The 21,308-nt window shown below is 57.0% G+C and overlaps 1 protein-coding gene across 3 annotated transcripts in view; it reads left to right on the top strand.

The window, feature by feature from the left end:
• VANGL1 (VANGL planar cell polarity protein 1) overlaps positions 1–21,296 on the top strand; it is a 42,751-nt gene extending 21,455 nt beyond the window's left edge. For 2 of the 3 annotated variants that reach the window (XM_059673325.1, XM_059673324.1), the window contains exons 4-8: positions 148–755; positions 12,751–12,884; positions 14,362–14,494; positions 15,228–15,462; positions 18,860–21,296. In XM_059673325.1, coding sequence (XP_059529308.1) covers positions 148–755; positions 12,751–12,884; positions 14,362–14,494; positions 15,228–15,462; positions 18,860–19,120 — 1,371 coding nt within the window. In that variant the 3' untranslated portion in view covers positions 19,121–21,296. The remainder of the gene's footprint in view (positions 1–147; positions 756–12,750; positions 12,885–14,361; positions 14,495–15,227; positions 15,463–18,859) is intronic. The other variant, XR_009449764.1, reaches the window with a different exon arrangement.
• Positions 21,297–21,308: the final 12 nt, after the last annotated feature.

Here is a 21,308-nt window from a genome sequence, read left to right as displayed (position 1 = left end):
CGCGTTAAGCTTCAATGTTCTGGGAAGCCCGGGCGGGCAGGTGGGTTCTGCGGGTGGGACCTCCCGCCCACCCACCGTGTCCGCAGGGGGCCTTTGTGAATGACCCGCTGCGCGCGGCTCTGCATCCTGGCTGTTTTCTCCCGTCAGGATGACAACTGGGGGGAGACCACCACGGCCATCACCGGCACCTCGGAGCACAGCATCTCGCAGGAGGACATCGCCAGGATCAGCAAGGACTTGGAGGACAGCGTGGGGCTGGACTGCAAGCGCCACCTGGGCCTCACCGCGGCCGCGGCGCTCGGACTCCTGGTCTTCCTCACCCCCGTCGCCTTCATCCTGCTGCCCCCCATCCTGTGGCGGGACCAGCTGGAGCCTTGCGGCACCATCTGCGAGGGACTCTTCATCTCCGTGGCCTTCAAACTCCTCATCCTGCTCGTCGGGACCTGGGCCCTCTTCTTCCGCAAGCAGAGAGCCGACCTGCCCCGGGTGTTCGTGTTCCGGGCCCTCCTGTTGGTCCTCATCTTCCTCTTTGTGGTTTCCTATTGGCTCTTCTACGGGGTCCGCATTTTGGACTCCCGGGACCGGAATTACCAGGGCATCGTGCAATACGCGGTCTCGCTGGTGGATGCGCTGCTCTTCATCCATTACCTGGCCATCGTCCTGCTGGAGCTCAGGCAGCTGCAGCCCGTGTTCTCACTGCAGGTGGTCCGCTCCACCGACGGCGAGTCCCGCTTCTACAGCGCGGGGCACCTCAGGTAAGGGGGGCGTCCAGGAGTCTTCAGCTACCAAGGGGCGATGACAGGTGCCAGGGCCCGGGCTGACTCTAACTCAGGTTTTGAGAAGAGCTCTGTGTGTGTGTGTGTGTGTGTGTGTGTGTGCGCGCGTGCGCTTGGGGTTGGTGGACATGGACTGTCCTAACTTAGGGATTTGGGGGTGCAGTTGCTGGCTGTTATCCAGGTCGGAGTTTAGTTGGGCCTGGTCTCGATGTTGGTGGCACCTCCCAAAACTTTTGGCAAAAGGGAAAAAGGATGCCCTGCCCAGTGAGGGCTGCTGACTTTGCCCCTGAACTTGGTCTGTGCATGATGGACTGTGATCAGCAGTTCCTCTTGCTCAGAGTGGTACACCTGGTTTACCCTGTCATCCCAGTGGGATTACCAATCGTTTCTGTTCTGCCCACTCTCAGAGGTGCCCTGGTTTGGGCAATAAATTACAAGGTCACCCCGGCGACCCTCCAGTCACGAATCAGTGCAGCGAAGGGACCTCAGGGTTGGGTGTTTCGAAGGTGCATTCCTGAGAACAGATTAGAAATACAGGGAGATGTCATGCTCTAAATCTGTGCATTCTACCTAATTATCGTGCGGTTAACGAAAAGAGCAATAACCATCATTCATTTACTTAATTTTATTTTTATTCATCCCAAGGTAAGCGTTTTATGTAAATTGCCCTGGTTAGTCTTCACTTTAAGTATTATTAATCTCTGTTACCGATGAGGAGAGGAGCATTTAGGGAATTTAAGTAATTTGTACAAAATAATATGGCTGTGGTTGTGGATTCGCCCACACGTCCTGACGCAGGGCCCGGTTAATGTCCGCAGGATGAGCATAAGAGCGATTGTGCGCAGGGGTAGACCTGGGTGGGAGGGGCTGGACTGGTTGAGCCCCCTCTGTGTTTACTGGCCTATTTTTCCGTCTGTTTCCTTCCACAAACCATGACTCCCCGGGCTGGGGGCTGTGTCTCGCTGCATCCTCGGCGCCTGGCCTGGAGCACGGCACGCTGCTGGCAGTCACATGGTTACACGCTGGAGGAATCCCGCGGGCTGTCTGGCTTTGCCGATGCGTGTAACCTGCTTGGCACCTGGTCATCACGTTAATTGTAGCCGTCAGTGCTGCGGTGCCGTAGCTGCCAAAAGGCACCTCAGTGGGTGTCAGACCAAGGGGCTTGGTTGTGTTTCTGGCCGGGGCTCAAGTACGTCACCCTGGAGTCGGGTCACCCTGCCCACCCCCCTCAGTGCTGGCACGCACCCGCTCGCACTCCTCGGGCCCAGCCTGCACATCCTGGACCGGGTGGCTTAGGGTTCAAGGCCGCAGCCACCCTGACCCGTCGCAGGGAATCAGTTCCCACCCACGTGTCTGTGCAGTAAACCTGCATTTCGAGTCCTCTCGGGTGCCTGGGGGCTCTGAAGGGAAGTAAGACCTGCAGTGTGTTCACCGCAGACACCTCACTGTCCCCGTGTTTCACGTTGGGCGTGAGCAGACTTGTTTACACCCCTGTGCTGGGCAGAGCCCAGGTCCGGGGCCCCAAGACCCAGGACGCTGCCCTCAGAACGCTGTTCCGGAACTGCTGGGCTCCCTTCCCCCGGGAGCGGTGGACAGTTGCTGGCTCAGGCCTGGGCCGGGTGATGGGAGCACAGGGCGGGAGAGGGCATTCCAGGCGGGGGCAGCAGCCAAGCCGCGGGGGGCAGTCTGCCTCAGGACGGGACAGGCTTGGAGGCAGCTGAGGGGCGAGAGGGTCCCGGGCTGGTCCCAGTAGGGGTGAGTGATTGGGGATTTTGTAAATACAAGCGGCCGAGACGCTGGTAGGGAGGCACGCTGGGGTTTTGTGTTTTGGCCCCAGCCCTGCCTCGTTGGTGTGAATCCCACCTGCGGAGGGAGAAAGGGAAGGGAGGCTTCTCACCTTAGGAAGTTGGGTGGTGGGGTACCTCCCCTCGAGGGCTCCCCATCACTCCTCCTAAGGCTGCATGGTGTCAGGGAGGGGACCAGCAGAACAGCCCAGGGCAGTGTGCCTGTGAGTGTTCGGAAGTCGGCAGTAGTCCTGGTACCGCGCCCAGAGCCCTGCAGCTGGGGTAGACCTGGGTGGGAGGGGCTGGACTGATTGCGCCGTGGGGCCCGCAGGCTGGCCGCCAACCTCCCCCGGTGTCCTCGCCGTGACCAGCAACCTCCCGTCTGTACTGCTGACCCTGAAGCATTAACCCCAGGCAGACGCGGGAGCTCAGGTTCCCAGCAGCCCCGGGAAGCCAGGGCCAGGTGGTCCCAGGATCTCCTCAAGGCTCCTCTCCAGGGCCCTTCGTTTCCCTCTCCCTCCCTCCTGTGGAGACCCTGGTTATCACTCACCTCTACTGGGACCAGCCCGGGACCCTCTTGGCCCTCAGCTGCCTCCAAGCCCGTCCCCCAGAACGAGGGCTAGAGGAGGGGAGACCCTTTATCACAAGTAGAGCCTCGGGCCGAGCCCACAGCCCTGGGGCCAGTCAGGAGCTGGGGCAGCCTGGCATCTCCCTGCAGGCACTGCGTGGGCTCGGTCACCCGCCGATCCTCAGGCTAAATCTGGCCCAACCCAGCGGTGGCTGGAAGAGTCGCTTGTGCCAGAAATACAACTTCTAAGCCTTTTGTAAAGCTGGGGAGGGAGTCAGAACAGACAAGAGGGAGTCCTGGGGTCCCAGCAGCCCGTCCTCCGTCCCCGCGGGCATCACAGGCCTGCACACGCCTTTGTGCCCGTCTGTCTTCCACAGCAGCAACCCGTGGGCCAGGGTGCAGGCAGCGGTCGGGTCTTTTTTGTTTTGTTTCCAAAGAGGATTCTATTCAATGGACTGAGCTATTTTGGAGAGTTGTCTGAGGAGCGCTGATTCTTCAGTTTCTTAGAGAAAATCTGCTTCTTGTTAGCGCTTGTGAAAGGTCCTTGCAGGGGCCCTGCTGGCTGGCAGGAACGGAGTCCTAGCTGATTTGAAATGTTCGGAAATGGAAAAGGTCATTGCACAAAGTGAGATACTGTAAGGAGAGAGAGACTTCCTGACCTCTGCCCAGCGCCTTAGGGATGTTCCATCTCATTTACTCCTCCTGCCCCCAGGGGTGGAGCTGGTGGTGGGTGCGGCTGGCCGGGGGGCGGGGGGCGGGGGGGGGGGACCGGGTAATGGGAACCCTATACAGGGGAGGGTCCCCAAGCCGAAGGCTAAGGCCTGGATGACACCCCTGCCCCTTGCTCTCCTCAGCACCCCGGCGTCTCAGCCTCAGCGTGTTTGCTTTGTAATTGTGCACACACGTCAGTTGTCACTTTTCTTGGTTCCCTTCTCACAATGAGTTGCTAACTCTTCTAAGACTTCACCAAAGACTATTGAGTTTGGATCTGACTCTTTTGGGGAGAAATCTAGAAGAAAAGAGAAAAGAGACTAAAAATGGCATTTAATTATCCTGATTGATAATTTCTCCGTTTTGAAATCTTTAAAGGTTAATGCTGTGACTACTGGAGCGTAGAAGCTAAGAGTAACAGACTGAACCCGAGATGCAGGGCAACCCTAACCGTTACCTAGTCCTTACCACCTGCCGGGCACCTTCTAACCTCTTAATGTTAACTCAGTTAATCCTAAGACCCCTGTGGGGCCCGCGCTGTTAGCCTCATTCTGAGGCACCGAAGAGTTGAGTAGGTTGTCGGTGGCCATACAGTTCGTGGATGTCGGAGCCAGGATTGGAACCCAGACTGCTTGGTTCCAGAGCAATCTTAACTTTTTCACCACAGTGCCCCCGAATGGGTATGTCCCTGATCCCATCACCGCTCTAAGAGTGCATGAAGAGCCCTAACCAGTTTGGCTCAGTGGATAGAGCGTCGGCCTGTGGACTGAAGGGTCCCGGGTTTGATTCCGGTCAAGGGCATGTACCTTGGTTGCGGGCACATCCCCAGTGGGGAGTGTGCAGGAGGCAGCTGATCGATGTTTCTCTCCCATTGATGTTTCTAACTCTCTATTCCTCTCCCTTCCTCTCTGTAAAAAATCAATAAAATATATTTAAAAAAAAAAAAAAGAGTGCACGCAGGGCCCTGGCGGGGAGCTCAGTTGGTGAGTGTCGTCCCGATAGGCCAAGGTTGGGGGTTCGATCCCGGTCAGGCACATACGAGAATCAACCAATGAATGCACACTAAGTGGAACACCAGATCCATGTTTCTCTCCCCTCTCTCCCCCGCCCCCCTTTTCTCTCTCTCTCTCAAATCAATTTTTAAACCGTGCACGGAGGAACTCATAAGCATTTTTGAGTGCTTCCCAAGCGTCAGGCTGGATGCTACCTTTTACACATTATTCTGTTTCGTTTAACTCGTCGCTTTGGGGCTGGGGCGGAGAGAACGGGATTGTCAGAGACGCGGCCTTGCGCTCCGCATCGGCACTAGCCCACTGGTTCTTTTATCCAGTCGGTGCTCGAACAGGCCCGGGCCTGACAACCACGGCAGTAAGGTTGAGCCTTTGTCTGGCCCAAGCTCTTCAGCTTTCTATATGTCCCTTGTCCCAAAGAAGACCTCTTTTTACCTATTGCTGTAGAAAACCACCCAGAACCTAGTCGTGGAGAGCAGCCTTTCATGATCTTAGGATTTCTCCCCGTTCCGTGGGCTGGGCTCGGGGCGAGGGCCTTCACTTGGCCCGGCCAGTGGTCCCCGTGAGCTTGCGGGCCTGGGGCGGCGGCCGGGCTGGGCTTCTCTCCCTTCCCAGAGGCACCCCTTTGGGGAGTAGTTCCTGTGAGGGCATCTGGACTGCTCGGGGCTCCCAGGAGCACAAAGCAGGCGCTCCCGGCCTTTTAGGGCTCAGCCCTGGACCTGGCCCAGCACGACTTGCCCTGAATTCTCTTGTCAAAGCAAGTCCGAGCCCCAGCCAGATGTAAGGAGAGGACTGTGCGAGGTGGGGAGTCCTGGGAGGGCTGGTTCCTTGGGGTCCACAGCCGCCTCGGGCCCTCATTCTCAGAGTTTGTGTGTTTCTTTTCTTAAAATACGTTTTTATTTATTTCGGTGAGAGGAAGGGACAGGGAGAGAGCGATAGAAACATCGTTGGTGGGAGAGAATCATTGATCAGCTGCCGCCTGCACGCCCCACGCTGGGGATCGAGCCTGCAGACCGGGCACGTGCGCTGACCGAGAATTGAACCGTGACCTCCTGGTTCAGGGGTCGGCGCTCAACCTCTGAGCCACACTGGCCGGCGGGTCTGTGTGTTCTCACTCTGCGTGTGGTGCTAACGGATTTACTTACTGACTTCTCTACCTCAAAAAGTCTAGAAGCAGCGTCTCTCAAGTGGGGGAAGGGCTCTGTGAGGAGGTACATGAACTCATTGAAAAGTGACGGCTGACCGTCCTCAGCAACGAGAGCCTGAAACCGCAGAGCAGGGGGAGCCCTCGTCCCCGCCCTCTGGGCGGCCTGTGCACCCACAGGGACCCGTTCCGTCGGATATTCACGTCGCTAAGGCTCATGGCGTCTTCACTGGCTTCTGAGCACGCTCCATTCCTTGAGACAAGAGTGTCTGACAAGTTGGCATTGACCCTGGACCTTTTCCTCAAGGGCTGGTTACTGACCACAGACCCACCGCGCTGTAGACGAAGTGATTCCTGGCTTGCTTTTCAAGCCGCAGGCGTTCACGATCATGCGTGACTGTAGCTCGGCTGTGTTGGAGAGAAACTGGTATGGACTGACCGTGTCTCCCCCAGCCCCCCAAAGTCCACAGGTGAGATCCAGAGGAGGGAGCCGTTACTGGGTCGTGAACGGGCCGTCCTTGTGGGGAAGTGGCCGAGAGCTCGGCTGCTCTGTGCTGCCCGGCGTTCTGTGGCAGGTAGCGCTGAGGGACGGAATTGGGGACTTAGCTGAGGAGGTTTGCAAGCAGAAGATGGGCGGTGCGGCTCGGGCTCTTCTTATTCCTTCTAGTAAAACGCAAGGAGATTTTAAAACTCGCCGTTTACCCAGCAGAGACGCGTGTAAAGCATGGTGTATAGCACGGCGCTGGGACCGTCATGTAGCACTTTACGAAGTGTGCCCCCTGATATTTCCATATCCGCCTGGCACCGTCCATATTTATTCTAATCTTAGTGACGCTCTGCCCTGCTCTGTACTTTAGATCCCCGTGATTATTTTACATCCCCGTGACTGTTCTGTGACTACCAGTCTGCACCTCTCGATCCCGTCACCTTTTTCACCCAGTCCCCCTCCCCCCTCCCCTCTGGCCACAGTCTGTTGTCTGTATCTGTGAGTGTGGACCTGTTTTGTTGGTTCGTTTATATTTTTCTTTAGATTCCACATATAAGTGAAACCCTACAGTATTTGTCTCAGCCTACCCAGATTGAAAATAATAATAATAACGATGATGATGATGATGATGAAAGGTGTCCTAAAGGGAGCACCCAGGGTGTGGCTGGCCAACCGTTGATAAGGAGATTACATGGGTGCGAACCAGGGATGGAATCACCCCTTCAGCAGAAGCCAGGAACAAAGATGAGCTTATCCCGGTAGCAGCAGGGCCAGCTGGGACCAAGGACGCAGGAGGCGGGTGGGATGAAGGGAGGCTGCTAACAGGCATTATCGGGAAAATGGACCTCCCTCCCTGTGGGCCCGAGGGCAGAGCATTGAACCAAACAGGGTTATTCTCAAGACTTAATACCGATATAACATCTATGTAGGAGTTAATATCTAATAGCTGCTGGGCTGTGAACTTGCGTGGGACCCACCACCCCTTTCTCCTTTCCACTTCCTCCCTGTGGGAACGGGAATGTCTGGCCTGTGCCTGGCCCACCTGGGTATTCTGGAAACATACAACTTGCCTGGTTTCCCAGGTTCGCAGTTGGAGAGGAATTTCGGCTCCTATGCACTGCGCCTCGAGTCTGTGATTCTGGGTCAAATGACATCCAGGACGGGGATCACTGGGCTGTGGGATTCGCCCCCTCCTCCCACCACCATCACCACCACCAACCACCACCACCACCCATGTTCAGAACCAGTATCCATGGTCTAGGAGGACCCAGCACCGTGGGAGGTGAAGTTGGGGAGCGTTTTTAAAAGGCCATGTTGTTTACAGTCATGGATTCATAGACAGTTTCCTCTTTAGAAACGTGCGTTCTGTTTCATTGCTTTTTAGTGGAGATGCTGCCTGTCCACACCCCCAGTCCCTAAAAACGCAGAGGACAAACATGACTTCGACGCACGGAGCCGCGCCTGCAGGCCTCTGCTCAGATTGCTTTGCCGTGGGAGGATTTTGAAGGCGGGCAGAGCTGCCGCGTGTGCGCTGGCCCCGTGGTGCCTGTTCACGGTGGCTAATGAAGGCGCTGGGCACTGCAGCCTGTTTGCACAGCTGCCTGCTGGCAGCGGCTGCAGCTGGGGCAGCTTCCCTCGCACTGCGTCTGCCCCCAAGCTTCACCCTGCGGCCCAGGGGAGTCACCCCGCAGAGCGAGGCCACGGAGGGGGAGGAGCCGCTGGCGTGGGGGGGGGCCTTCCTGCAAGGCCACGGGCGGGGCAGTGGATCCTGCACCCCAAGTGGCGTGCTGTTCATTTTCTGGAGGACTCATGCTGCGAGCAGGGCCTGGCGCTCTGCACACTCGCCCCCGGCTTGATGGGCGTGACATCGTGCGTGTGAGAGGCTGACACTCCAGAGGGCACAGGGACAGGGCCTGCTCTCCCTCCCTCCAGACTTCTCGCTGTGCGCCCCTCTCGTTCTTCCCGGGCGGGAGGTTCGGGTGTGAGCAGGCCCCTGGAGCATCCTGGGAGGGGCTGGGGGGGCTTAGCTCCCATCTCCGTCTCCTGCTCAGAGAGCCCTGAGCAGGTGGCTGCCTTTGATGTTTATCGGGTTGGTTCCACACAGGAATGCGAAGTGTTGCGAAGGCTGGATTTCCATCCCAGGGCAGTGCAGGCCGGGGCAGGCTGTCGGGGAGGTGGCAGTGTGGTGCGGTCCGCCCCCCGGCCTGGAAGTGGGGCTGCCATCGCCAGACCTGCTCCGCGTGTCCCCCGGTTGTGAGAGGTCTGCCCGCATCTCTCTGCTGTGGGAAAGGCAGCCCGGCGGCCGGCCAGCCGTGACGGGATCGACGCCGAAGGAGGCTGTGTCATCAGTGTTGTCCCCGCACTCAGAACCGCCCACGGCCAAGAAGGACATGGATGACAGCTCTGTGTGGCTCAGGTCCCGAGACCAGCAGGGCCAGGTGGCTGCACATGGCTGTGGGACGCAGAGGTCTCCTCTGGGCGCGCCCAGTGTGGGTTGCTTATATTCTTAGGGCATTTTCCAGGGTTACACTTGGTCACCAGACACCTAGACGGGGACAGTACTGGGCACAGAGAGGGCCCGGGTGCTTCCCAGACTGCACTGTGGGGGCCACTCTGGTGACCAGGCCCTGTTGCTTCCGCCTCCTCCTCGCTGTCCGTGTAGATGCTTCTGGCTTCAGCGGGGACACCTGCAGGGCTTGTCCACAGAGCCCACATTCAAGGCCCAGGCCTGGGACACGGTCCAGCTTGTGAGTGTTGATGCAAAGAACTCGGTCCCTGTAGTGTCCACGGAGCTGAGGAGCCAGCAGGAGGCACCGAGGGCCCGGACAGCAGGACAGGACCACCGATCTGGGACCCGCAGGACGATCTGCCTCACGCCTCAAGGTCTCAGGCAGATGTGTGTGCGCCTCCTGCTTTCTCGAGACAAAGTCCCAGAGAAACCCAGCCCTCCCTCCAGCTCGTCCTGCCGTCTAATCCGATCTGTCGATAAACACGGGCAGATTCCAGTTTTTCTCCTCCCCGCTCTCACGTTCCAAGGGGGCCATTACCTGTTATCTGTGTGGGATGTGTTCCCACCTCCCCGCCTGCAGCTGTAGGCGAACACTTTAATTAAAGGGCAGGAGGGCCAGGAGATAGCGGCCTCCTGTGCCCGGGTCTCAGCGGGGGCGGCAGCGTTCAGGGGCGAATGATGTCGCGTCCCGGGGTTCACAGGAGCATCGCTGCAAACCGTCCTGGCGCTTCGTCAGGCCAGCGCTTATCTCCACGTCCAGGGCGGAGGCGGGCCTCACACCCAGCTGGATGGAGTCTTGGTGACTCTCTGGCGGGAAGCCAATCAGACAAAACCCAGGGCACCGTCCCGCTCCCTCGGGTGGGAGTTTTCTCAGAAAGCTGAGTCAGCTTTCCCCTGGGGTCCTGCAGGGTAGAGTTTTCTCAGAGACCCTGGGTTCAGGCCTAAAAGGCAGCTATGTGCCTTGGTTGGTTGCTCAGTGGTTAGAGCGCTGGCCCCCAGATCGAAGGGTCTCGGGTTCAGTTCCCGGGCAAGGGCACATGCCTCGGTTGCAGGTTTGATCCCCAGCCCCAGGTTAAATCCCGGTCAGGGTGCATGTGGGAGGCAACCAATCGATGTGTCTCTCTCACACAGATATTTCTCTCTCTCCCTGCCCCCTTCCTCCTTCCCTTCCACTGTGTCTCAAAATCAATGGGAAAAATATCCTTGGGTGAGGATTAAAATAATAATAACAATAATAATGATGATAAAATGCAGCCACGGAGCAGATACACCTCTCAGAATAGAGACAGGGCGGCCCCGAGACCTGAGTGGCCTTATTTATTGTTGGGGTCCTTTGGGTGTTCACAGCGGGCTCCCTTTCTCCTGCCTACACGCTCCCTCTCGTCCCACCCCGTCCTCACCCCTCGCCTTAGCCCGGCCTTGCCCCTTACCTGCCTTTCGCCTCTGAGATCTTGTTCACATCCGTGTGCCAGTCATTGGCACTCGGTGGGCGCTCATAATCCACACTTGCCCGTGAATGGAGGTGGAGGCTGGTTACCGGGTTTTCACGATGTCGGCGTCCGTAGGAGGCTTGCGGGATGGTGAGCACTTAGCCTGCCGGGAGGCCTTCGCAGAGTTGGCTCTGTGATGAGGACACTCTTCAGTGCTTTCCTGGCAGCCCGACCTTGGCATCAGAACGGGTGGCTGGCATTGACGTGGGCGTAGCATTTAAATGGCTAAAACCTGAATGAGCCCCCCCACCTCCCACACACACCTGCAGGGACGGCCTTTCTCCCCGCTCTGGAAGAAGTTAATGACATTTACGGGCCTGGATGAGCTCTGAAGCTCCATATTTCTGATTTTAATAGCCTGTATTCATTTAATGGCAGAAGCCACAATCAAATCCAGGGAAGAGTGAATGAACAGGAAATCGATAAGGGTGTGTGTGTGTGTGTGTGTGTGTGTGTGCTGCAAGCGCACATGCTTTTCCAGGCCTCAGGGCCTCATATGCAAAATAAGATTTACACGGGAGGACACCTGTTTCCTTCAGGGATCAGATGGGCTGTCGAGGGAAGGAAGCGGTGGGTGGGCCTTAGACAAAGGTCACTTCAGGGAGAGTGCATTTTCCCTTCAGGCAGAGCGGAGAGAGTTGGACTAGGTGGCCTGTGATTTCTGCGATTCTGTGACTCTGCTCGGGTGAACACGGAGATTCCCGTCACTGCATGTGGAATACAATTTTGTGATTCCGTGGGAGCGGAGAGTGGATCCTGCTTTTCTGCCCTGAGGCGGCATGAACATTCTAGCTGACAGCCAGCCCCACCCCTTGCTGCAAAGCCCTCATCCTCGGGCACGTGACGTTCAGATGTGCAGTCCTTTCTGGATGACCGATGCCTTCACTGGCATCAGCCCATGTGCTCCTCTCAGCGGCCGTGCGGATTGGTTGGTGTTGTCTCCGCATCACAGGCCCGGGGAGGGGAAACGGCTGAAGCCGGGTCCGGCCTGGAAGGCAGCCCTCGGAGCTGTTTCTACTGTGCACCACGGATGCCTCCTCTTAGCGAGGCTTGGTTTTCAGGAGGCTGAGCGTTGGCAGGAAACACTGCATGAAAAACAGAGAGTAGCATAGCTTTCCGGTCTAAGTCCCTAAGGAAAGCTATGCCGCGGCCCGTCCTGGCCCACTTCCTGTGATGGTACCTTCGTGTGGGTCCTTGGTGGGGAGGGCGGGGCAGCCACACACAAGGGACGCACGGCTTGGCCTCCCTGACATACTTGGACGTGGAAGCTCGCGGTGCTGCCAGTACTGAGTGTGGGCGCCCTCCCGCTCCACCTCGTAGTTACCTGTTGGCAGTTCCTCTTCTCTGCTCCTGCCCTGTCCTCCCAGGGCCAAGCAGGTGATTGGTTATAGGTTGCAGGACACCGGGGCGAACTAGCCGGCCTGGGGTAGACGGGTGGGTGGAAGGAAGAGGAGAAATCAGCGCTAACTCACGTCTGCAGCAGCTTCTCCACGTGCGCGCTGCCCTGCCCCGTGCGGGTGTCGCCCTGACCTGCGGAGTAGGAGAGCCCAGCGTCCCTCACACGGGGCCAGTGGTTCTCAACCTTCCTAATGCCGCGACCCTTCAATGCAGTTCCTCATGTTGCGGTGACCCCCAACCATAACATTATTTTTGTTGCTACTTCATAACTGTAATTTTGCTAGTTATGAATCATCATGTAAATATCTGACATGCAGGATGTATTTGCATTGTTACAAATTGAACATAATTAAAGGATAGTGATGAATCACAAAAACAGTATGTAATTATATATGTGTTTTCCGATGGTCTTAGGCGACCCCTGTGAAAGGGTCGTTCGACCCCCAAAGGGGTTGTGACCCACAGGGTAAGAACCGCTGCACAGGACCATGAGGCCCGGGGACACTGCCCTCGGACCCGGGGAACCTGAAGCCATACCGTGCTCTTCCTCCCCTTAGCTCTGCGGCCATCGGTAAATGTCTAGACCATTTTGAGGTCCCCAGTTTCCTCTTCCGTAAACTGGGGAAAATAGGAAAGTTCTGTGTGGCCGAAACAAATCCCGGTTATAACTTACTCCTTTCTCAGCTACGGGCTGGATGGGTTATGGCTAATGTCACAGCCCGGGCGGGGCACGACCATAGGAATTGGTTTCCTCTCGCATCCTGGAGACAAAGGTGTGGTTATCCCTGGGCACTGTGGTTTACCTGCTTCAGAAGAGGACCTGCTCATTCAACAAAGACGCTTTGCACTAATCTTGCCCCCCCTTTTTTTCAGCATCCAGCGAGCAGCACTGGTGGTTCTGGAAAACTACTATAAGGATTTCACCATCTATAACCCCAACCTCCTAACAGCCTCCAAATTCCGAGCAGCCAAGCACATGGCGGGGCTGAAAGTCTACAACGTGGATGGTACGTGCCTGGAACGGTGGCTCTGGGGGTGTCGGGGGGCAGTTGGGGCAACTTCCTGGCCCATCTGGTTCAACCTCCTCTCTGTGTTTGCCTTTGTGGTCCATTCTCATTTCAGAACAACTCTCTCTCTCTCTCCCTCTCTCTCCCCCCCCCCTCCCGCCCCCCACTCCCTCAAACATTTTCTGAGGAATGTTGCTTTATGGTCTACATCTGTGGGAAGTTCATTCATTTTGGGATTTTTATGATTGAAAACAATGGTGATGTGTGTGTTTCCTGTCTCTTGCTGGGAACACCTTCCATTAAATAAAGCTATTAGGAAAGGACTGCTTTTCAAAATGTGGATAAAGCACCCAAAGCAAAGACTCAGCCACCCAAACCCGTGAAGACTCTATAACTGTCAGTAGTTCAGGCCTCTGGCGAGACACTTACAAGCATTCCTCAGCCCTGGCCAGAAGCCGGAGTGAGCGGGTGGCGGGAGGCCAGAGGCCAGGCTGGGACGCCAGAGCGAGCTCCCCCGGGCTATCAGATGCTTCGGCGCAAGAAACAGGACACGGTGTCATGTCTTGCTGGGCTGCTCGGGTCAGGGCGAGAGCTTTGCAAACCCTCCAAGAGGATCATGTTGTTAGCAAGTCAAGTGATTTATAGGTGGTGTCAGTTTCGGTGGTGATGTAACATCCTCCGCCTTTTTAAATGGTGCTTGATTATTATTTTTGGCTAATGAGATGTGCACGCTCTCACGAATCCTGAAGAATTGGTCCCTTCCACCTGTGACCTGAAAGCAGCGAAAATTCCCACTAGCAAAACTGGTCGTCGACCGCGTAGGTGAAACACGAGAAAGCGTGAGGTGCCTTATCTTCCTGACAAGTCGAGGCGGCCAGCGGTCAGAGGAGAAAGACCAGGACTTCTGAGTCCGGTGGAACACGGGGGCCGTTTTGCAAATCCTTAAGCACCATGGGCTTTTCTGTGAAGGCTGTGCTGCCGTGAGGCCCCAGCAGTGAGGTCCCAGCAGGGCCGTGTTCCTGTGTGTGGTCGGTGTCGCCTGTCCTGGACTTCACTCTCCCTGTGTCCTGTCCTCCCCTCCCTCTCTCTCCCTCGTTGTCCTGTTGGCTGAACTGTGACGTCACGGCCGCCCTCGCGGCCAAGCGGGCCGTCCTGTAACAGATGGTACGTACCATCTTCGCGCTCTGTGTTACTGTTGGCCATCGTCTTAATGGCCGCGCATTCTTCATCTCCTTCCAAGTTCCTTTTCCCTTTGCACCGCACAGATTGGGCCTCGGGGAGGTTCCTTCCCCTCGTGAGCAGAGTGAAGAGAAGCGGGGGGACCGTTCCCCCTCGTGGGGAGTCGCCTTGGGGATCTGTGTCTGTGCTTCACGGGGGATGGTGGGCAGTCCCGACAGACTGTGGTACCAGCGTTCGGCTCCGTTTTGCAGTCCCGTGGCATTAAAACTGCGTTTCCTGCACCATCTTTCCCCCAAAGGCCCCAGTAACAACGCCACTGGCCAGTCCCGGGCCATGATCGCCGCGGCCGCTCGGCGCAGGGACTCGAGCCACAACGAGCTGTATTACGAGGAGGCGGAGCACGAGCGGCGGGTGAAGAAGCGGAGAGCGAGGTACCGCGTCCCCCGGAGCGAAACCTCACTCTGAACATGGCCTGCGTGAGCCTCGGGAGTGATCGTGCCGGGGTGTTTCTCAAACTTCTCGTGCATAAGCGTCACGCGGGGGCTCATAGCACAGGCCTCGGGGCCCCACCCACGTAGGTCACTTACTATTCAGCAGCTCTGGGCCCAAGAACCGGCATTTCTTACCAGTTCCCGGCCGATGCTGGCCCACGGCCTGCACTTCGAGTGGCCCCATCCCGCACCCCAGGCCCCCGCTGTTACTCTAGACCTGATCCTATGAACTGAGAGGGACAGAGGTGGTCCCACTGTGTGTGCGGGGCCTCTTCCTCCCTTCCCTGGGGCTGCTGTGTGGCGGCGGGATCAACGGGGATCAGCCGGCTCTTTGTACGCGGCTTCGGCTCCACCAGCCCCGCTCAGAGGCGGAGGGGCCTCAGCATGTGTTTCCCTCCGCTGTCCAGATGGAGCGAGTCTCCCCAGCAAGGCAGTGGCGGGATTGAGAACAGAGGTCCCCTCCGGGTCCCAGGCTCCTTCCTCCTCGCCCACCACAGCCCCAGTTTCTCCCTCCCACCTCCTATCCCTCCCTTCCTCCCTCCCCTACCTACTGTCTCGACAACCAAGGGCCTGGGGGATCTGGGGGGAGCTGGGCAGGGCAGGAGGGCAGGAGTCCTCCAGGTCGGAGGACGGCTCTCCAGCCCCGCCCTGATGCCGGTTCCGTTGTCCCCAGGCTGGTGGTGGCGGTGGAGGAGGCCTTCATCCACATCCAGCGGCTCCAGGCGGAGGAGCAGCAGAAGGCCCCGGGGGAGGTGATGGACCCCAGGGAGGCCGCCCAGGCCATCTTCCCGTCCATGGCCCGGGCCCTGCAGAAGTACCTGCGCACCACGCGGCAGCAGCACTACCACAGCATGGAGAGCATCCTGCAGCACCTGGCCTTCTGCATCGCCCACAGCATGACCCCGAAGGTGCGCCTCGCCCAGCCCCGGCCCGCACTCGGGTGTGACCGGGAGGGACCAAATCAGAGGCTCCTTCGAAGCACCACTGATGGGGATGAGTGAGGCCCACCCGTTTTCTGGTCTTTGGGTGCAGCTGGTTTCTAGGTGTGCCTCTGAAGGCCTCTAGAGTCGAGCAGAGAAACGATTCCACGTAGAGACAGTGCAGGTAGCGGTGAGGGGTCCTCAGTGGGTTCCGGAGCCAGGAGCCCATTCTCACCTGCTCCTCCACCAACGGCTGCAACCCCCTGAGCCAGCCGCTGAACGGCTCTGTGCCTCAGTTTCCTGTTCTGAAAATTGGGGATAATCCTGACATCCCTTTCATTGGGTGGTTGTGAGACATAAAGGAGTTCATTCGTGTGGCGCTCAGAACAGTGCCTGTTGTGTGGTAAGAACGCAGTAAATGGCTATTATTATCAGAGGCAGATGAGGCCAGCCCTTTGTTAGGCCTTTCGGATGTTGTGGAGTTCGTGTTACCGAATGGCCTTTGAGATCATGATGTGAGCACACTTTTAGGAAACAGTCGTGTAGCTCGTGGAGGGAGGTGGCCAGGGAGACAAGATGGAGTCAGGGTTTGGCAAACGACCTCTCTCCAGACAGACGTGGGTCAAGTCCAGGTCCCACCGCTCATTGGTTTATGACTTCACGTAAGTGACTCTACACTCGTTTCCTCTTTTATGAACTGGGGGTGGTAACAGTACCCACCTGATAGGATTGTTGTGTGAGGATTATATTAAATGTGGCAGCGTGACACAGGGTAAATGATCCTGGCCTAGACACACATGGGACCCTCGGGAGCTGTTGGTATCGGCGTGAGGACCTGTGTTCCCACACCGTCCTGTACACACACGAACTGCTGGTTACATTCTCAGTAACTAGTGACAACCTCAGGGAAGCAGATGTTCTAGGAAAGGACCATAGGTTTGCAGATTCTTTGACTCACCCAGAAAACGTAGTCAGCACAATCACATGTATCCATGAATATACTAGTACATGCAGGTGATTTGCAAAGCAATCTGTCCTAACTCCAAACAAAGTGACTTAAAAGTAGAACAGCACTTAGAGATTGTGGCATCTCCAACCCCTGGTGGACGTGGGCGACTCTGTTAGAATATTAGGCCCCAGAAGGGGGAATGCAGAGCAGTGTGGGGGGCGTGTCTCCGCGTGCACAGTGCGGCTGGGCCCCACGGAAGCAGGCCTTTCACTTCCTGTAGGATTTTGTAGTTTCCCACTTGCTTTCTTTTTCATTTCAAAAGTGTCTACTTTTATGAATTAGTAATAATAATCTTTGTATAAAAGTCCAAACATTAAAGAATGGAATAATGTACCAAGTGGAGTTTCATTCCCCTAGAGCAGTGGTTGGCAAACTCATTAGTCAACAGAGCCAAATATCAACAGTACAACGATTGAAATTTCTTTTAAGAGCCAAATTTTTTAAACTTAAACTATATAGGTAGATACATTGTTATTAACTTAATTAGGGTACTCCTAAGGCTTAGGAAGAGCCACACTCAAGGGGCCAAAGAGCCGCATGTGGCTCGCGAGTTTGCTGACCACTGCCCTAGTGCGAACAGTTCTTCCTGATAGAGTGGGGGTGTGAATGTGTTTAAAGCAGAAATGGGGGGTGGGGGACAAATGGTATCCTATATACATACAGTCTGGAAACTTGCTTTCTTCCTTAAAGCTCTCGGGCTGTCTTTCGATGTCAGGGCTTCCCGATCTCTGTCCTACACATGGAACTCACTCCCTCTAACAGCTGCACTGCCTTCCATTGAATCCTGTGATTCGCTTAACTGATTGCCTGTTGGTGCACTCTCAGATGGAGCTCTTTTGTGAGTCTGAACCGGGGCTGGGCCCTTTCCGTTCCTCGGTATGATCGGAACGCAGCCACGCCCCCTTATTACATATCTTCGGTGGCTGCTTTCTCTCCACGAGGCTGAGCTGAGTGGTGGTGACAGAGTGGGGCTTGCAAAGCCGAGAACATGTACATTCAGAGAACAGCGTGCCAGCCCCTGGCCTGTACAGTGCTGACGTGACTGTCCCCTTTGCACGGGTTTCCGTGCTTGCGTGCTGGTGTTCCTGAAGGACGCGTTTCTCGCGGAGGAGCCGCTGGGTCACAGGCCGTCCTTCCGAGGCGTGAGGCAGTGTTACACTCGCCTCTGGGATCCTCGGATGGGGGTGGGGGGCACTGCTTCTTCCCCCCACACTCAGCAGCGTTTGGGTCACCGTTCTTTTTACTCCCTGCCCACCTAAGAGAAGGAAAAATATTTCTTACTATTTGAATTCATATTTGTAAAAATTCTTCATGTGACAGGACGTCTTTCATAGGTCAATGTTCTGTTTATTCTCCTATAAGTTGTCTTACTGACTTCATTTCTCTGATTGTTGAATTGTTTCTTTTTCGTGTGGTTCCTAAGAGCTCTTGTCATATCAGACGTGTATTTGTACCAGAGGCTCAGCTCTGCTTAGAACAGGTGCTTGCAGCGCTGAGATCAGGACCTGAGGCAGCAGCGAGGCGGGTTCTGGGGACCCCTTACCGCCTGTGTCCCGACCAGAGTGACACATCCCAGCATTTTCTATGTCTCGCCGGCTCATCCGTTCTCGCAGCCGAGTCAGGGTATTGAGGGATGTGATACACGTGCTGTGAGCTCGGATGTATGCTGGGTACAATGGGAAACCAGTGCCTGCCCCCCAGGAGAGGGGAGTCCCATGTGGGGCCGAGATCCCAAGTCAGCAATTAATTGTCCCAAAAGGGAAAGCTGCCCGGGCATCCAGCAGTGATCCCAAGTGTTCAGGGCGTGCCCATCTGTCCTGGAGGCCCAGGAGGTGGTTGGAGAAGACTTAAAGGGCCAGGCGGGATTTAAAGATGACATTCAGCAGATGGAGTGATACTGTGAAGGGGGGGGGGGGGGGGCGGGCAGAGAATCCAAGGAGCTGGCGCCAGGAGGTGTGAGGGAAGGTGGGGCCTGGCCAGCCCTCAGACTTGCTGTGCACCCCCCCCACCCCCATCGCTGGCGTTGATTGGCAACATTGATCGTAGTCACCTCCTGCCATGAGATGGTTAGTTGTCCTCACAGCAGGCCTGTGAGTTAGGTGCTGTCATCCCCACTTTCAGAGCTTAGTCCCACAGCCCCAGTCCACAGCCAGCCGGCGGGAGAGCAGGTATCTGTGTGCTCAGGTCGATCCCTGCAGGTGTGCAGCTCATGTTCTGGAGTGTTCTCTGTGCCCCGCCCTGCTGAGCTCCCAGTGTGTGAGGAGGCAGACCTGCAGGCAGGGCCTGTGTGGTGGGGCTGTGCCCGGACGGCGGTGTCCGGCCAGGGCTGCCCTCGGACCAGGTGGCTCTCCCTAACGGCCTCCTCCTCTGTTCCAGGCCTTCCTAGAGCGTTACCTCCGCGCCGGCCCCACGCTGCAGTACGACAAGGAGCGCTGGCTGTCCACGCAGTGGAGACTGGTCAGTGACGAGGCCGTGACGAACGGGCTGCGGGACGGACTCGTCTTCGTCCTGAAGTGCCTGGACTTCGGCCTGGTGGTCACTGTGAAGAAGATCCCCTTCATCGCGCTCTCGGAGGAGTTCGTAGACCCCAAGTCGCACAAGTTTGTCCTCCGCCTGCAATCGGAGACGTCGGTGTAAAAGTCCTGCGTTTGCGGCTTTATCCCAGGAAAAGAACCGGGAGGGAGATCCGCGTGCACGGAGGGCCACCTGGTGTGTGTGACGTTCATTGCCGAGTCTGGCCGGCGCTGGACCAGCGGCCTGACCTGCACTTTATTTGGAAGGAAGACGAGGTGTCGCCCTGGAAATCCGTGCGGGGGACACCGGACTGGCGGATGGGACTTCTCAAGAGGCCGTCCCCCGGCGTTCCTGTGGCAGCTGTAACCAAAGCCAAGCGGGCGGCTCTGGGAGCCTCGCCTTACAGCTTCGTCCGCGCCGTCTCGGGCGCCACACCCTCCACAGCTCCCAGGGGACGCGTCTTTATCCTGGTTCCGGAAGCCAGACGTGTGTGTGTGTGTGTGTGTGTGTGTGTGTAAAGGTCCAGTTCCACTCCCCCCGCAGCCAGGGGCTGTTCCGTGTTGCCTTAGGTTCTACCGAGAGAGATCACAACAGAAAATGTGCACTAATGATTCGATTGGATCTTTCTTTTCCCAAAGAGAAAACCAGGCCGCTCTGTTTCTGATCCTGTTTCCCTATGGGCCAGAGCAGGTAGCCTTTGCTCATTCTGTGATGAGCACCTGTCTTCACCCATCCGCCCTCGTGCACACGCACACACACACACACACACACACACCACCCACCCCGGCTGGCAGGTCCAGCCCAAGAAGCCCAACCTTCAGAGCTGCCGGGGACCTGGCCCTGCCCGTGTGCCTCAGGCGCTCCCATGGGTTGTTGGCGTAGGGAAGCGTGGATTGCCGCCCCCCCACTCCCCCAGGTAGATCGCCAGGAGGGCAAGCCAGCTGGAATGTCCCTTAGAACCCCTCCCTGGCTCCCCACCCACCAGGGAGGACTGACACTGTGACGGACTGGCAGCTTCAGCGTGGAGCCTCTAACGTCCAGGGAGTGCCTGCCAGGGGAGACCAGGCTATGCCACCGCGGTGACAGCTGACAGGTGCTGCCCAGCCCCTGATTTCTGACCACCGTCACTGTGCATCCCACTCCAGCCCTCTGCTGCTCACTCCCGGGAAGGGCTGGTCGGCCCCTGGTGTTGACCTGGCTTATAGAGTTTGGTCGTGAGAGAAGGAAAGGTGCCCTGGCTAGTGTGGCTCAGTTGGTTGAGCATCGTCCCATGCACCAAGGGGTCTCTGGTTTCATTCCTGATCGAGGGCGGGGGGGGAGGGAAAGGGGGAGGATGGGCCACAGAGTGTAGGGAAAGGGGAGTGGGGGCCAGTCTTAGGGTCCGTGATCAGCTTCTTAAATGCAGCTGGTTTCAGGGGCTTTCCCGGCAGAGGCCTGTGCAGGGGCTCGGGGGGAGCCACACGGGTTCTCCGTGCCTCCCTCTGCCTCCTGTATCCACAGCACACCTTTACCAAGTGCTCCCTCGTGCTTTCCCGGGCACGTAGGGCCCCGTCCGCTCCCTTCAGTGTGTTCCCACCCCCCGCCCCAGTGTATGCGTCCACAGGTGGCACAGGATTCATGTGTCATTCTTTAAATCAGAGTTGGCTTTGGATATTTGTACCTGAAAAAGGAAACGGTGTTCTTGAACGAACAGTCTTCAGGTCGAAAGGAAGACGTGCTGGGAAAGAAGGAAGGGAAGGCAGTCGGCCTGGCGTGGGGCTGAGGTGCGCTGTGTCACCGCACGGTTCCGCTGCTGGAACCCACCCCCGTAACCATGGTGCTTCCGTCCTCTTAGTGTTTGCCCGTAGGTCCCTTCAAGCCAGACACTCCTTGGGGTGATGTCTTTCTCAGGAATATGTTTCGGGAGATGGTGAATGTCTATGACTTTGGCTGCGTGAAGGTTACAACGTCCGAGACTGCTGCGAAGGGAGCACAGCGGTGGGCACGCCCTCCATGTCCCTGCACGGGGTTCACGGTGACGCTGCCCGCCAGCGTCCCCAGGGCCCAGGCTTCCAGCCGGGTCTGCAGTTGCCAGCCCCGCAGGGGTCACGTCGGATTGGCTGCTTCGGCGCCTGCCCCCCCGCAGGTGAAGAAAGGTTAATATATTTCCTCTCTACCCGTTTCTCTCTCCCTCAGCCTTGTCAGACCTTCTGAAATTACTGTTTCTGTTTTAAGTTGAATACTGATTTTTTTTTTTACACTGACTTTGTACGAACCTGTTTTTGAAAGAATACCAAATAAAATGCAGGGTCTCTGGACACAGACTTTGCAC

This window comes from Myotis daubentonii, chromosome 18 (assembly GCF_963259705.1).
Source record: "Myotis daubentonii chromosome 18, mMyoDau2.1, whole genome shotgun sequence".
In the NCBI taxonomy this organism is placed as follows: domain Eukaryota; kingdom Metazoa; phylum Chordata; class Mammalia; order Chiroptera; family Vespertilionidae; genus Myotis; species Myotis daubentonii.
This window is presented reverse-complemented; position numbering and strand designations above follow the sequence as displayed.